The sequence below is a fragment of the Oratosquilla oratoria genome, chromosome 20, assembly GCF_046742065.1.
Source record: "Oratosquilla oratoria isolate Oo_2021 chromosome 20, ASM4674206v1, whole genome shotgun sequence".
NCBI classification, from domain to species: domain Eukaryota; kingdom Metazoa; phylum Arthropoda; class Malacostraca; order Stomatopoda; family Squillidae; genus Oratosquilla; species Oratosquilla oratoria.
This window is the reverse complement of record NC_134796.1, coordinates 29,970,343-29,987,452: the sequence shown is the minus strand read 5'-3', so window position 1 is coordinate 29,987,452 and position 17,110 is coordinate 29,970,343. Positions and strand designations below refer to the sequence as shown.

General features: G+C 38.7%; 1 protein-coding gene across 5 annotated transcripts in view; it reads left to right on the top strand.

Moving 5' to 3' along the window:
* Positions 1–17,110, top strand: part of LOC143036438 (tumor protein D52-like) — a 126,909-nt gene that overhangs the window by 19,217 nt on the left and 90,582 nt on the right. For 2 of the 5 annotated variants that reach the window (XM_076203790.1, XM_076203791.1), the window contains exons 3-4: positions 6,409–6,557; positions 14,044–14,103. In XM_076203790.1, coding sequence (XP_076059905.1) covers positions 6,409–6,557; positions 14,044–14,103 — 209 coding nt within the window. Of the gene's footprint in view, positions 1–6,408; positions 6,558–11,053; positions 11,081–14,043; positions 14,104–17,110 lie in introns of all 5 variants that reach the window. The other 3 variants (XM_076203795.1, XM_076203794.1, XM_076203792.1) reach the window with 2 other exon arrangements.

Sequence of the window (17,110 nt, the reverse complement as noted above, 5' to 3'; positions counted from 1 at the left end):
ACAACTCTGGAACAAAGAAGAGAAAGAGGAGATCTACTGACTATAGAATCATGAAAGGAATGGAAGTCCTAGAGGACATAAAAAGAAACTCAAAAAGGATAATTATAGAAGAGATCTAAAAAAGAATAACTTCTCACACAAACTTGATGCTGAAAGATACAAAGATGGGTCACCATGAGCATAGCTCACCTTCCCATATAATACAACTAGGTACAACTAGGTAAATACATACACACACACATGCACATGGGAAGACCTGAATAAGGTATGGAACTGGAGTCAGAAATGGGAAGTGGACTTCAATATTAACAAGTGTAGCATAATGGAGTTTGGAAAAAGCAAAAATAGAATATTGGTATCGGGGCAATATAAAATTGGAACCAAGGAGGTAAATGAGAGATCCAAAAAAAAAGATTTGGGTGTAATTATCTCAAACAACTTGTCCCATGATAAACAGATAAACAAAATTGTCAGAGAATCCTACAACTTGCTAAGATGAATATAAGTGGCATTTACATATTTGGATGAAGAAATGATTAAAGAAATATTGGTCACACTGATAAGGCCTAGACTAGAATATGCGGTGACATTGTGGTCACCCAGAACCAAAAAGAATATAAAGAAAATGATAAGAATCCAGAGAGCAGCAACAAAAATGGCACCTGCACTTGCAAACTTGTCATATGAGGAGAGATTGGCTAAACTGGAGTTACCAACTCTGGAGCAAAGAAGAGAGAGAGGTGACCTACTGACCATTACAGAATCATGAAGGGCACAGATACTCGATAGAGAGGACTTGTTACACTGGGACAAGAGAAGCACAAGAGGACATGGAAAGAATATAAAAAAAAATAGCTCTGAAGAAAAGATCTGAAGAAAAACAGTTTTCCACATAGAGTGGTGGACACTTGGAACAAACTGGACAATGAAATAGTGTATGCAAAAACCATTCATGAGTTTAAGAGCAAACTAGACACTGAGATACAAAGGCGGGACACCACGAGTGTAGCTCCCCTTCCCACAAAATACAACTAGGTAAATACACACACAAACACACATGCACACACAAATACATGTATAACTCAAGCTGGAATAATATGTGAATTAAAATCTAAATGTAATTATTGGAAATTAGAGATATAGACTAAGTTGGAACCATACATGAATTTAAGGTGAGGTATGATAAATCGGAGAGTGGGAGATAGGACCCAACGAGAGTTGCACTGTTCCTCTACACATACACATGCAGGTGCACATACATGTGTGTGCACACACACACACACACACACACATACGTCGGATACACAGTGAAGATTGGAACTCTGGAAAAGAAGTGCAATTTTCGTGGATCTCAATTATGAGGGAGTACCTTGTTGTATTAGTAGGGAAGGGGAAAGCTTTTGGTGTAGTGGGAAGGTGAAGAAATAGGAGAAAGAGAGGAATTATTGAGGAAAATGGAAGAAAATGAGGACGGGGACGAATGGGCCCTGGATCATAGGAGAGGGGCAGAATACACAGATGAGGAACAACAAGGAAGCAGAGGTGTCAAGAGCAGAATTATAGATAATAACAGCTCAATGGAAGGAGAAGATGACTGCATTTATGGATTTAATGAGGGAGGAGGTGACAACCTCCCCTGACTAGTAAATCTAGAGGAGAAACAAAAAAAAAATGAACGAAGAATGGGAGGTTAGGTTTGACCAATTATCACAGGTTACACAGAAATAGAAGAATTAAAAAGACAGTTAAAAGAAGTAAAAGATGAGAATGAGGAATTAAAGAATATTGATAAAGAAAATAAAGAGTCCATAGCAAAGGAAGCACAGGGTTGAAGAAAAGTTCAAGAGAACAACAAAGTTGTATTTACAGATATAGTGAAACAACAGATGAAAGAACAAACTAAGGACATGCATTTTAAAGTGATGGGAGAAAAGGAGTATATAATAAGAGACTTAGTGGAGAAAAAAGAAATGTATAATTATATTAGGGATGGAAGAGAAGTATAATCCAAGTAGGACCACAAGAGTAAAAGAGGAAAAGGAAAAGGTAAACAAGATATTAGAAGTAGTTCAAGAGGATGGACAAGAGACAGGGAAAGAAATTGAAGAAATATATAGACTAGGGAAATACAATACAAATAAGACTAGACCAATTAAGATCAAATTCAGGTCACAAACAACAGCAGAGAATATCTTAGCAAAAACAGGTAAACTAGCTGATAGTGAACAATATAAACAAGTATGGATAAAAAGAGAAATGAATAAAGAGGAAAGAGAGGATGAAAAAACAAAAAGACGAAGCTAAGGGAAAAAATGAGAAAAGAACAGTCAGAAAAAGAGAAATTCTATTGGAGAGTAGTGGATATGAAAGTGAGGAAATGGTTCATAGAGAAAAAGAGAAAGGAAACAGAAAACATGATGGAAGTAGCAGAAAATTAAGTGTCTTACACAAACATAGATGGCTTAATAACAGGCTTGAACTGAATGATTACCTGGTGGAAAAAGAACATAATGGGAATTGTAGAGACAAAATTGAAAGGTCTACTACCACCTAACAGTGTAGGACATGTTTCATATAATTATTGGATTAGAAACAGAGAGGTAAAACAAGGGGGTGGAGTTATGTTCCTGACTAAGAAGGATATAAATGTGAGGAATATCACATATGGAAAGAATAGAGTAGAGATGATTATGGTGGAAGTGGAGGACAGGGATGGGAAGAGCAGGAAGTTTGTAGTAAATTATGTGCCTCCTAAAATGGCCTTGTGGGAAGAGAGATAACATAAAAGTGTTAGAAGACACAAGGATAACGCTAAATTAGATAATGGAAGATGGAGGAAGAATAGTTATAATGGATGACTTTAATTGTAAAGAAATCTGTTGGGAAGAGATGACAGTGAAGGGTGGAGACGACCTTTGGGGAAATGTACTATTTGATATGATTATAGAACATACAATGACACAATGGATACAAGAGAATACTAGGTATAGAAATGAGGGAGAACCATCGAGACTGGACCTAATAATCACATCAGAACCCGAAATAGTGGACAAGATTGAATATAAGACACCAACAAGTAAAAGTGACCACATATTGGTTGAACTGGAACTAAATGAGGAAAAATACATGAAAGAAAACACACAGAGGAAACAACAGTAGAAGAGAAATGGAATCTTTTGACAAAAATTTATAAAGGAGTGGAAAAGTATGTCCTAAGACAAAAGCAAGAAAAAGAATATATAAAGTGCTGGTACAACAAAAGATGTAGGGAGTTAAGACAAAAGAGATAAAGCTTGGATAAAATGGAAAAAAGACAAAAGACCTGAAAAATGGAAAATATATACTAGTTATGAAATGAATATTTACAAGTGTGCAGAGAAGAAAAGAGAAAATATGAAAAAGATGTCAGAGAAAAATGTAAAGATCAACCAAAACTTTTTATAGATTTGTAAACAAACTGAAAAACAAACAAGAATTAGAGAAACTACTACAAGGAGGAGCTGAATACAGAGGAAATAGAAATGGCAGAAATGATGAACAAGCATTTTAAATCAGTGTTTACAAGGGAGAACATACAACCTAGAGATATTGAATGAGAGGAGAAAGTCCCCCCTTTGAAAGGGATAGAAGTATCAAGGAATGAAATAATGAAACACTTGAGTAATCTCAATGTCAGAAAATCGCATGGACCAGATGGAATAACAAACTGGATTTTGAGAGAATGCAGGAATGAACTAAGACAAAATACATAGCCTAATAAACAGTTCATTGAAAGAAGGAAAAGTTCCAAAAGATTGGAAAAGAGCAAATATAGTACCAATATAAAAGGGGGAAACAAGGAAGACCCTACTAACTATAGACCGGTCTCTCTAACAAGTATGATAGCAAAAATTTGTGAAAGAATTGTCAAAAGTAGATGGGTAAGGCATTTAGAAAAAAACAACGTACTAAACCCAAGACATTTTTGGATTTAGACAAGGACGATCATGCATCACAAACTTAATTTGTTTCTATTCAAGGCTAATAGATGTAATACAAGAAAGAGATGGATAGGCTGATTGTGCATTTCTAAACCTGAAAAAAGCTTTTGATAAGGTGCCACATAAGAAGTTGCTTAAGAAATTAGAAACTGCAGGAGGAATAGAGGACAAACTGCTGAAGTGGATGGAAAACTTCTTGCATGAAAGAAAAATGAGAGTAGTGATAAAAGACAAACACTCTAATTGGGATGAAGTGATAAGTGATTTTCCACAAGGAACAGTTCTGGCCCCAATAATGTTTGCTTCATATATTAATGATATGGATAAAGGAATTGAAAGTTAAATGAGCTTCTTTGTGGATGATGAAAAGTTGTTGAAAAAAGTAAACACTGAAGAAGATTGTGAGTCGCTACAGAGTGATCTCAATAAAATATGGGAATGGAGTAGGAAGTGGGAGATGGTATTCAATATTAAGTGTAGTATAATGGAATTTGGAAAAAGCAAAAAAAAAAAAATAGTGAGATCATATAAATTGGGAGAAGAAATTAAAAAAAAAAGTAAAAAATGAGGAGGACCTGGGAGTCATTATTATGAATAATATGTCCCCTGAGAAACGTATAAACAAAATTTTTGGAGAAACTTATAATTTAATAAGAACAATCAAAGTGGCATTTACATACCTGGACGAAGAAATGGTGAAGAAAATACTAGTCACTTTGATAAGACCAAGATTGGAATATGCAGCAACGATATGGTCACCAAGTACAAAAAAATGTATAAAAAAACTTGAAAGAATACAAAGAGCAATTACAAAACTGGCACCAACACTCTCAAAACTATCATATGAAGAGAGACTACAAAAACTTAAACTACAGACACTAGAGCAAAGAAGAGAGAGAGGAGATTTGATAGCTATTTACAGAATCATGAAAGGCATAGAAATTACTGATAGAGAGAATCTGATAAAATGGGATGACAGAAATACAAGAGGACACGGAAAGAAAATAAAAAAAGACAGCTATAGAAGAGATTTTAAAAAGAACAGCTTTCCTCACAGAGCAATAGACAGTTGGAACAAGTTAGATGAGAAAGTGGTGTGTGCAAAAACAATTCATGAATTTAAAAATAGTTTAGATAAAATGAGATATGAAGACGGGACCCCACGAGCATAGCTCCCCTTCCCGTAAAATACAACTAGGTAAATACAACTAGGTAAATACACACACACACACACACATACATACACTACTCATCATCATCATCAATCCTCATCATCCATCATCATCAGTCATCATCCATCATCATCCATCATCATTAATCATCAGTCATCAATCATCATCGAAACCCTGATATGTCCAAGACAGGAATATGCATCATTAGTATGGTCCCCACACAGAGTTAAGGATATAAGCAAGATTGAGAGAATACAAACTGCAGCAACCAAACAGGTCCCCAGTCTGGCAGATGAACCCTATGAGGAAAGACTAAAAGTACACACACACACACACACACATTACACGACTCGGTGACGCGGTGGATATAGTACTGGACTGCCAGTACGGTGGTGCCAGCAGTACCAGGTTCGAATCCTGCCCAGGGCCGAAATTATTTCGGTATCGCTGCGCTTCGTGTTGTTACTCTGACTCTCGTGGGCGGGGAGTTGGGGGTGTATGTGTGTGTAAGGTCATAGCATTACCCATAGATCGGTCATACGAGCTCTGAGCTCTCCTCCAGGAGGGAAATAGCTGTCGATCACGAGTCCAACACGTGATCCAAGGACCAAGGTGAATACATACACACACATACACATACACATGGAATAAATTAAAAGAGAAAACGGTGAGTGCTAAAACTATACACGACTTTGAGAAAGAACTGGATGCGGAAAGATACAACTGCGGGTCCCTACGAGCATAGCTCTTCTCCTGCAAAATATAACTAGGTAGGTAAATACACACATGCCTAGGTGGTGCAGTTGGTAGAATCCCCAACCGTCACTATGGTGGTCTGGGTTTGAATCCTGTCCAGGGCTGAAATAATTTCAGTATCTCTGTGCTTCACATTGTTACTCCAACTCTCGTGGCAAGGAGTTGGGAGTGTGTATGCGTGTAAGGTCACAGCATTACCCATAGATCGGTCATACAAGCTATGAGCTCTCTTCTGGGAGGGAAATAGATGTCGATCACGAGTCCAGCACATGATCCAAAGACCAAGGTGAATACACACACACATTTGCACATGTGCACACAATCAGGTATCATCCCTTTGTCATGATAAGTTGTGGAGTAAAAAGTAAGAATGATATAGTTAGAATTGTCTATGGTCTATGTATTTATTGGGTTAAATTTGTAAGTGAAGGTAAAGGCTGAAGTTTATGTTGTCTTCATTAAAATGTGGCCTGCATCATTCATTTGATTTTCTTCTACAGACAGAGGAGGAGATCCAAATGCTGCGTCAGGTTTTGGGATCAAAGATCAAGCAAGCCCAAGACCTTAAAAGGCGCCTGGGCATCACAGTGTGGAGGGAGTTTACAGATGATTTCAATGCTTCTCTGAAGTCCGTTCGGGAGTCACAGACGTAAGTTATCATATATTTTGACTATAATTTAAACTTTTTGTGCAGGAAAATAGATGTACTACGAGAGGCTGGAGCCAGACCATTCACATTTTGATAGTTGTCTTACAACAAACAAAATGATGAAAGAGGAACCACTGCTTCTTCCAGTGATGGACACCTGCAAGAGGAGGTCTTGTAGGATAGACTCCAGGGAGGGTCATTTCCTCACTTCTCATCTCCAAAGCTTATCAACTCCCCACCTCTGCCCAAGATGCCTCCTCATTGGGCTAACATTTGTCTCCAGACCACACCCACAGTGTCGTCTATGTCTACTTTTGTGATTGTTTCATTTCCTGTCTTATTGTTTAGTGATGGGCTTTTCATCATGTTGCCCATTTCCAATATTTAGTATTTCTCTATATTGAAATTAATTTTTCATTCATATATCTTACGAAGATCTTGTATTGGGACCAGTGATGAATACCTGCATAGAGTGGTCATACAAGATAGATATCAGAGAATCATCTCCTGATAGTTTGTCTTCAAGAGTCATCAAGACCCTCACCTCCACATGGAGGTGCAGCCCCAAGGGGTTGACATTTAGTCACCAGTCATTCTAATAGTATGGCTTATCTCTATATTTTCTGGTGTTTCATTCAACACCACACCACTCATCAAGCTTGAACACTCCGATCTTTGGCAGCTTTCAAAATTTCACATGTGAAGGTATTCCACAGTTCTTCAGGGTTCTCAAAGATGTCAAATATCTTTAATCAGTTAGGAGCTGCCACTACATACTCTTAGGCACATGCATCATCCCTGAGCTTCAGATGAAATCCAGTTGAATTACATCTTAGGTTTCTCCTTAGGTTCACCTTCCCACACTATGGATTCCAATGAGGGGAAACTCGTTTTTGGGATTGTGGGAGAGTACACATGTATTTTGGTAGTATATCCCACCAGTCTTTTCCTATCACAGTCATTTAACACACTTTTTCACTAAAATTCCTTAGAGCTCTCACAATGAGGAATGCTAGTGAAGTTTTTTGAGAGTTGCAAATTTCACCACCAGCATTTCTCCTGCCAATCCTCTTTACATAAGTTGGATTTTATTTTCATTAATTAATAATATCCCCTACACCTAGTTGCTGCTTTCTTGTTAAAATAATAGGTATTTGTGTCCCACTAAGACAGATAATCTGTTTCTTCCATAAGGTTGATGGCAGCCCCTCCCTGCATCATTGCCTACTTATGGGTGATGGGTTGTGTGTGTTTAGGGCATATGAATGGACCAGATTTTGTTTCAGTATCACCACATACAGAAGAAAGTGTGGGAGGGCAGGCATAAGTGTAATGTTCTACCCTTGGAAAAAAAAATGATGATAGCAAGGAAATAGGATTATTAGGACTGGGTGACTGAACACTTAAGCTTGTTTTGGAGATGGGTACTAGCCTCTTGGGGCCACAGTTTTACATAGTTTATAATTCTCTTGAGTTTGAAGGTTATTCTTTTGTATATAAGCAATGTCCTTGTCTTGGATAGTAGGATAAGTGTGAGTAGACCAGGGTTTTATTGATTTAGAGTTAGAAGATGTGGATGGAATATGTACGTCCATACTCAAAATGAACTCGTGCAATAGTCTGCAAATGCTGAAGGATCAAGAGAATGGAGGTAGTAATTATTTCACAACTAAATAAATACTACCTCATAGTGTCCCAGTCAGTTGTATCAGAATATCAAAGTCATCTGCACAAGGAGAGCTGGATTTTGACCTAACAGTTAAACAATAGAACTGACAGAATTGAGGTACTCAGCGTAGAGAGTTTAAAACAAGTAATAATGAGTAGGAAAATAGGTTGTAAATATGGTTGTATATGGATGATGATGTGATTGCATGAGGTGGAATGGACGGGTGGATGGGGGGTGAGGTAGTATGTGTGAGCAAAATTTGACGCAGCCCGAAGGGATTTCTCCCCGTCCTCTCATTTTATGCAATGGGGGGGACAGAGAGGGGGGGTCGCCGATTTAATGAAGCGGCCTTGCTGTGGATGTGCTGTGTCTTGCGACACTGCTTCTGACCCAGGGCAGTGGACAAGGTGCAGGGATGACCCGTCATTCAGGAGGTGCTAAGATAAGAGGGAGGGTGGAGGGGTGTGGAGTGTATTCAGGGATGGAATGGGTGGGAATGATTTTATGCCTTTTTCTTTTTGGCTACCCCCCCTTGTAAGGGGGAAAAAAGCCTTGGTATATGTATGTATGTATGTATGTAATAATGAGTAGTTAGGAAGAGATCTAGAATGTCAAATTCATCTCCAAAGTGGCCAGGAAGGTGAAGTTTAGTTCAACAGTTAAATTTGTAAACAGGGAAGGCCAAAGCTGAAATTGAAGAAAGGAATCTCCTACTGTAGATTTGAGAGGATGAGTGGGATAGAATTTGTTCCATTGAAAATGCTAGGTATTCAAAGAACTCTGGATAGTCTTTGGAGTTAGGCAAGATATACATACAGCATGTTGATATGTTAATAGAGTAAATATTTGAGTTGGATGATTGAAGATTGAGAAAATTCAGGCTCCGAAATAAAGAAGACAAGATCATTCTGATCATCTAGCTTTGGATCAGGAATTCCAAGAGAGAAAATAAGAGACAATGGAAATTGCTATCTTTATGCCTAGACACTTAGATTTCAGTGAGAGAGAAAGTAAGGTTTGGAGTTTGGGAAAGAAGTGGTGTTCCACAGAGAGTTGGCAGATAGGGTAGAAATAAGAAATGCTGAGATTGGGCAGACATGTGGAAAGAATGAGTAAAGTAAGACTAACAAAAAGAGCATGGAAAGCAGAAGTGGATGGAGTGAACTTGAGGTGGAAGATTAAGAGTAAAGTGGATTGATGGATGAAAGTTGAACAAGGAAGGAGTACAAACTGTAAGAGTTAATGGAGAGAGATTGTAAATGGATGAAGAAGTGAATGTAAGGATGTTCATTTCTACCCTTCAAGTTTCTTGAGTGGATGAACAGAGAAATCACCTTAAATTGAAGTGGGACAACCCCACTCTAGCTGTCAGGTCTTGCTGCAGAAGCAGTGTCTTGCTGCAATTGTCTTGTCTCTAGCAGTGTGGCAGGGGATAGGAATGGCTCTTCATGTTTGGGGTGCAAAGATGTGAGGGACAACTTGTGTGTTTTGGATGGGTATGGGGTGGGTGGACTAACCTGTTATAAGAGAGGAAGGCCTTTTGTTATATGTTGATGTGTATGTACACATTCATGATTTTTTTTGATTATGTAGGTTTATGTTTTTTGGGGTTGTTATTCCTGTGAAGTATGTGATTGACTCCATTCTTGTAGCCACAAGGCAATTTTGTCCAGTAGAAGGAAATGCATGAAGGTAATCAAAGGTTGTGGCTTTCTTGGTTTTGGGTATGTATTCAAATTGTATGCTCATTCTGGTCACTGCCAGATGATTTCATGCTGAAGGAAGCCTTTTCAAGAACACAAGATTGAAGGAGACTGTAAGAGACCATAAGGCCTATACTTGGCAGTTCCGTGTCCGTTACCACCTGTCATCCCCATCCATGGAGTTGTCTAATTGTTTCTTAAAACAACTGATAGTTTCAGCGTTTACCACATGGTCACTAAGTCTATTCCATTTGTCGATCACCCTATTAGTAAACCAATTCTTGCCTATTTCCTTCTTAAATCTAAATTTGTCCAGTTAAAAACCATTACTGCGAGTCCTGCCCTGTTGTTTTAATATGATGACCTTGTTTGCATCACCCTTGTTAAAGCCTTTGATACACTTGAACACCTCTATTAGATCACCCCACACTGCGTCTTTCCAGAGAGTGCAAGTCCATGTATCATTTTGGTATCAAGGTATAATACTAAGGAAACTGTAATAATGGTTTCTATTTGTTGGCAAAAAGGATAATACCAGAAAGTCTTACTGACCCCCATGAAAACTTTTAGTGTAAGAAATTTGTTTTTCAGATGGAGAGGGACTAACAGCAAGTACCTGTGGTCCTGCAAGATGGACATCAGAGAGAATCCTCTCCCTGCTGCCTATTTTCAAAGCCTAGCAATACCCTTACCTCCATCAGGAGGTGCAGCCCTGAGGGGCTGACACTCAGTCTCCATATTATGCCCAAGATATGTCTATATTAACTTCAAATGTATTTCCCCCCACCTTTTCACCCAATGCAAGCAGATAACTGGCAACTGCTCCAGTTCTACTACTAGTCAGTGACTTTGGAACTCTCCAATACTAATACAATGTCAGTCTCAAGTGAGATCTATGGTAGAGCCTGAGGACAGTTACCAACCACTGTGGAGCTGCAGGTTTCCAGTCTGTGAAACTTGAAGTAACGATATTATTATCAGATGGAGAATGTGGGGTACTTTATAAATAGGTCTGCAGTTTATTCTTTGTAGTTGTTAAATATTCAGAGTGAGAGAACTTTGAAAGATCCATAGATGTTATTATGTTGTATTTTTATTCATAGTTGAATATTTTTCTCCAATAGCTCACAATATGTGAAAAGCTTCCATGTGTGAGTACCTAAGAAGTTCTTGAGCATGTTAGTTTGTGTAGATAGAATGAGATACGAGTATATAGAATGGTTAAGTATGCACAGGTATATTGTTGGTTTGATAATGACAAATCCTATGTTTTGTCTTTATCATAACTAATAATAGTATATGTATAGTATAGTTGTATAAAAAAAAATCGTAGGTTTTTCTTGATTAAGCCTCCCACCTGCTCATCACAATTTTGCTTTTATTTCATTTTATTATTATTTTATTTATTTATATATTTATTTTTTAATGCTATTGTTGTGGCTACTTTTCTGAATCTATAGCTAAAATGTACCCATGATAGGAATCCATGCAATACAGCATTCTCGGAATCTCCTCATCCATTTTCTGTGCAAGTACCTTTAGCAAAAGGCATCCCATATGATCTTTCCTTCTAGAGGGATTAGTATTTTGTCACCAATAAACATTTCTATCCATGGGGACAATATTGCACCATAGAAAGGGGTGGTAAAGGAGAGATTTAAGGAAAGTTGCAGAACAGAAGGGTAGTAAAAATTTAAAATGATCAGCATCCTTTTTTTGAGTGTAGTTTAGTTTCCTGTCGTCAAAGAATGTTGCATGTCTACTCAGAAGGGATGCTATTAGAGTCCTTGAAATATTGATGTTGTTACTGTCATTACCTAGAGCAAAGGTTCTCAACCTAGTGGTTGTGGGACTGTTACTGGGATGACAAGTGAAAGATTATTTAAACATTGAAATCTGTAGATATAGGGAATGACTTATAGAAGTGCATGTATCACATTTTGAGACCATTTGATATCTATTGCAGTACCATTGTATATTCAATTAGTTTTAATACATTATCATTCTGTATTCTCTGTCAGGTTAATGTGGGGTACAGGTCGATGGTTTTGATGACATAACAGGAAAAAGGTTGAGAACCCCTGTCCTAGAGTGTCTGGGTGAGCAGTCCAGTCTCACTGAGGAACACCATGGCAGGAAGAGAGTTTCCCCACAAATCCCTAATACATACATACATATACCAACGGCTTTTTTTCCCTTACAAGTGAGGTAGCCAAAAAACAAAAGCATAAATCTATTCCCACCCATTCCATTCCCACATACTCCACTCCCATCCACCCCCCTTCCTCCCTCTTATCTTGGCTCCTCGTGGATGACAGGTCACCCCTGCATCTCGCCTACTGCCCTGGATCGGAAGCAATGTAGCAAGACATTAAAGATTAAAATCCCTAATAGAATATATATTGATGTAGGCATACATGATTATGTACAGTGCAGTCTTCCATAATGTGTTGTGGAGTATTGGATGAAGTGTTACATCCAGGACTGTTATATGTGATGCAGTCATCCATCATCTTTTGGTTACTTAGAAGGGCTGTATGATGGGCACACCAAGCCTGGCTAGGTGGTTTCTGTCTTCTCGGTGGGGAGAGTGTTCAGAGGGATGGATATCGGGTGGGGGGTCTGGCATGCAATATTGATGTGTTTTCAAGGGTGAAGAATTCCAGTTTTACTGTAGTTGCTCAGTGGGATCCTTTGGAGCAACTCATGGTTGCCTGCAGACAAAAGCTGGGCCTCCTGGTTTTGGTTGTAGATTACCCTTGTCAGAGGAGGCTAGGATGATGCTTCTGTACAGAGGACTTTTTGACGAAGGGAATTTAATGTATATCTTTACTATGAACTTGCTTGCCAGGCAGGATGCAAAATGCTTCCATTCTTGACCGCTGCCACAAGTAGTAGTGTTTCTAACCTGCTCAGCCAGCAGTCATCCCCAAAGTATTGAATACATGGAACTTGTTTGGTCAGAATTCCATACAAGACTTCCACAGGGAGGCTATGTAACTTTTTTTTTTTTCTTTCTTTCTTTCTTTCTTTCTTTCTTTCTTTCTTTTCTTTCTCCTGAGGAACTTGGATTGAAAGTGATCAGTGATCCTTATTTTGGTCTCCCCTGGAAAATAGGAACATCTTTCAGGTTATATTTCATAAAAAGGGACAAGTTCTTGGAATTTTGTCCTTGCTGAAAATTGTGTATCCTATATTTGTATTCTTTGGCAAATGTTGGCAATGTAATGAGGTTTCACACAAGTCATATTGTAGAAATGTTCTGTGACCATTCATACATGTGCTGTCACATATCACTTATTTCTTAGGTTATGGGTAAGCCACATGCAGCAAGAAGGGATGAGAGAATGGAATGAACTAAATATGAAGCCAATGATGCCACTATAATAACCTGTTTTAAGTAATTACTCAAGAATGAACATGGTACACCATTGTTCTGCCTAGGCCAGTACACAGAAGTTATGGATTCAGAATGCCCAATTCTTGGTTTAATGTTGCTCTGCTACTGCCAGTTCCTTTGTTGCACCACTCGAAGTACACAAATTATCAACATATAATTTTGGCCACACTTGCATAATATTATGACTAGTAAATAATCTGCAGGTGTAATGCAATTTTACAATTACAGTGTTGAATGTGAATGTAATGATTGAATGTGTGAAAGGACTATATTTTGAATGTTGAAATGGTATATTTGTGGCAGTGAAATGAATAGCTATTTCTTTTAGTACTAGCAGGAATTTATTGGCATAATAGCAGTTTGTAAATGTGGATAAATCAGAGTGCAATTGTAAGTAAATGAAAGTGTGATGAAAGATGTCATAGTTGGTATGGACTGGCTGCTTGTTGGGTTGCATCCAATTTTGTAAATATATCAAGAACATCAGTCATGTAAATAATGCTAGAATTTATCATATGGTTACAGAAGTAATTACTAGAGCCAACAGAAAGCAAACCTCTGGCATTTAGTATTTGACATTGTCAGCTTGAACTTAAAGCTACTTGATGCATATTGTAGTGACTTCTGTAATTAAAAATCTTCATGGTCAGGAATGCTTATGGTTATGTTATTATATACATGTATGTTGATATTTCCTTGGTCATGGCTCTCCAGGTATCAGAAAGTGGCGTCCACCCTGACGGGGGCGGGAGAGACAATATCTCAACAACCTTTGTGAGTAAAACAAACATGCTCGAGCCTGAATATATGTACGCTTTGGCATAAGAGCATTTTTTGTTCCCACTAACCTCATCTATAGATTATCTTTTTGTTGTCTACTAACAAATCTATGTGGCACAGATAAAAAAAATTCCCCTCAAAGGATTGTGACCATACACATTATGTGGGTTTCTCTAGTCAGGTCTTGTTATCTGGATGGGGTAAGAGTAGAGCAGTGTAGAATGAGGTGCTCTGTCTTCTTTGTGGTGATTGTATCTCGGCAGTAGTCACTTGAGAGGCCAATTTTTTGTGGGTACTCTTCTGATGCACGAGAGTGGTTTCAGCAGTCATGCAAGTATGGTTCTTATTTGTCTTGGGAGTGATTTACCAGTTGGGTTGTTGTTTGGAGTCTAGTGAAGAATAGAATTTGTAGATATTTTGCAGTGCTTGTCTGTATGGATGTGTTGTGGGGGTGCTGGGGCCAGATAATTGTAGATGTTTGAGTAGTATTTATTTATTTATTTATTTATTATACTTTTTGTGGGTGGAAAGTTGGGAAATGGGTTGATGAGAGTATTGGGATGGTTAGGACACATGGAAATACAGAGGTAGAAGGAGTGAACATGAGGGGCAACCAAGAATGAAATGGATGGATGGGGTAAAAGGGGCATTGGGAAAGAGGGGAATGTCTGTTGAGGAAGGAAGGGAGAAGACAGAAGATTGGGGTGAGTGGAGAATGGTTGTGTATGGATGATGCTGTGATGCATGGAAGGGAGTGGGTGGGGGATGGGGGGTGAGGGAGTATGTGTGAATGATATTTTGACACAGCCTGAAGGAATTTCTCCCTGTTTTCTCTTTTTCTGCATGAGGGGATGGAGAGAGGGGATTACTGATTAAATAAAGTGGCCTTGCTGTGGATGTGCTGTGTCTTGCTGCATTGCTTCTGACCCAGGGCAGTGGGCAAGATGCAAGGATAACATGTCAGGAGGAACCAAGAAAAGAGAAAGGGAGGGGTGGTGAATAGGAGTTGAGTATGTGGGGATGAAATGTGTGGGAGTGGATATATGCCTTTGACTTTGGCTGCCTCCCTTGTAAGGATGAAAAAGCTCTTGGTATATGTATGTATGTTCTTTTCTTTCTCCACACCTCTCTCCCAATTGAGTGAGCTGTGCTTGTGTGGTATAGTGAGGGATGAGAAGGTTCAGGGGCTCTTGTTTAGAACCGTGTGCCTTTAATTCTCATGCTGTTTTATGAGGAGGATTTTGGTTTCTGAGTATAGGTGTTCTGTTTGGATAGTTTTAGTGCAGTTTTTAATGCTTTATTTTTTGTTTATAGGATGTCTGTTTTCATAATTGTTGGGCACTATGCTGCAGATGCATAGATAAATGTAGTTCTTATGGGTTGTTTTATAGAATAAGAGTTTCTTGTATCCAGATCTTGCGCCTGCTACTGTTCTTAGTATGATGATTTTCTTGTTTGCCTTTTCTGTTAGGTCTTACAGGGCTGTACCCTCGGCAAGGGCAGGGAGGGCAAATACCCCCCCCCCCCCTGGAATTTTTCAATTCTTTTATGTCCACATTTTCTGGTAACTACCCCACCAATTTAATGGGGTAGCTACCAGAAAATATGGAAGTAAAAACTGAAAACTTCTCGGTGGGACAATTGCCCTCCCTGCCCATTCCAGAATGTACAGCTGTCTCGGATATATGGGCTGAAGGTCATGGGTTTATCAACTGCAAGGCCCATTATTTTATGGCATTTTTCCTGTGGGAGAATTGGGCCATTTAATCTTAGTGATGGGTGATACTGATGACTTCTGAGGGGGAGCCAACATTTTGTTTTGTATCAGCCATAGTTTTTAACTTGAGATAGATTTCTGTGTTTTTGAGTGTTAATTTGTAGTTGCAGTGCAGGGCTATTATTGATAAGTCTTCTGTATAGGTGAGAGCATTGATATTGTGCCCTTGGTTGGGTGTGTGAAGGGACATTTGAGTAGGTAGAATAGTATTAGTGATAGCCTTGTGCTGTGTAGCAGGAATTAAATCAATATTATGTGGGGATTTCAATAATTGGTGTCACATGAGATGCTCAGTAGAGAGAAGTTAAATTAGTTTTAGATTTTTCAGTGTCCAGGTTGCAGAAAATGAGAGAGGTGGTAGTGGAGAGAGGACTAAGAATTGCAGTGGGAAGAATAGAAGTGCATAAGTTTTGTAACTTAGTAGATATGTTGGACTGTTAATCTGAAATGGAGAGAGTAGCAAGAACAAAAGTAGCAGAGTGGCATGGCAAAATGGAGAAGGATGGCATCGTGTTAGTTGATAGAAATATCTTGCTGAAGAATGGAGACAGTGATTATGAATTGTGTATCAGATCAGCTATGTTTTATGGTACTGAAATATGATTGATAACAGGAGGGTTAGAGGATATATTGGGAAGATGCGATCAATAAGATAGTGTGTCTTGTGGGGAGGTAGGTAGAAGTGGTTTGAAAGAGATATAGGGGAAAATGAGACGGAGAAGGTTATGATGGTTTGGATGTGTGTGAAGGAAAACAAGACGGAGATGGTGGGGTTGGGGGAAAAGTATGTGTTGAGGATGGTGGAGGAAATGGAGATACCAAGGAGGAGGCCAGCGGAAAGACCAAGGAGAATATGGAAAGGAACAGTTCAGCAGAATATTGAAGTGTTCAGAATAGATGAAGATTTAGTGCTTTACTGAGGAAGTTGAAGGAGGATCATTGCAAGTCGTAGCCCAAGCATGAAAGAAGATGAACTAAACAAAGCACAAGATAATGTTGTTCCTTGGGTGACTCCTTGATAGAAGATTGTTTTGTGACACGCTTCACATTCTGCTGACCAGGAGGTTTGTCAGCCAGGAGATGAAGATGATGATTCATGCATGAGGCACCAAGATGAGAAGGGTGTTAAATGGGTTTTAATGTGTATGTAGTGGGTAAGTCAATATGGGCCTTCAGAGACAGGTGCTTGGCCTTTGGGGTTGCACCTCTACTTTGAGGTAAGGA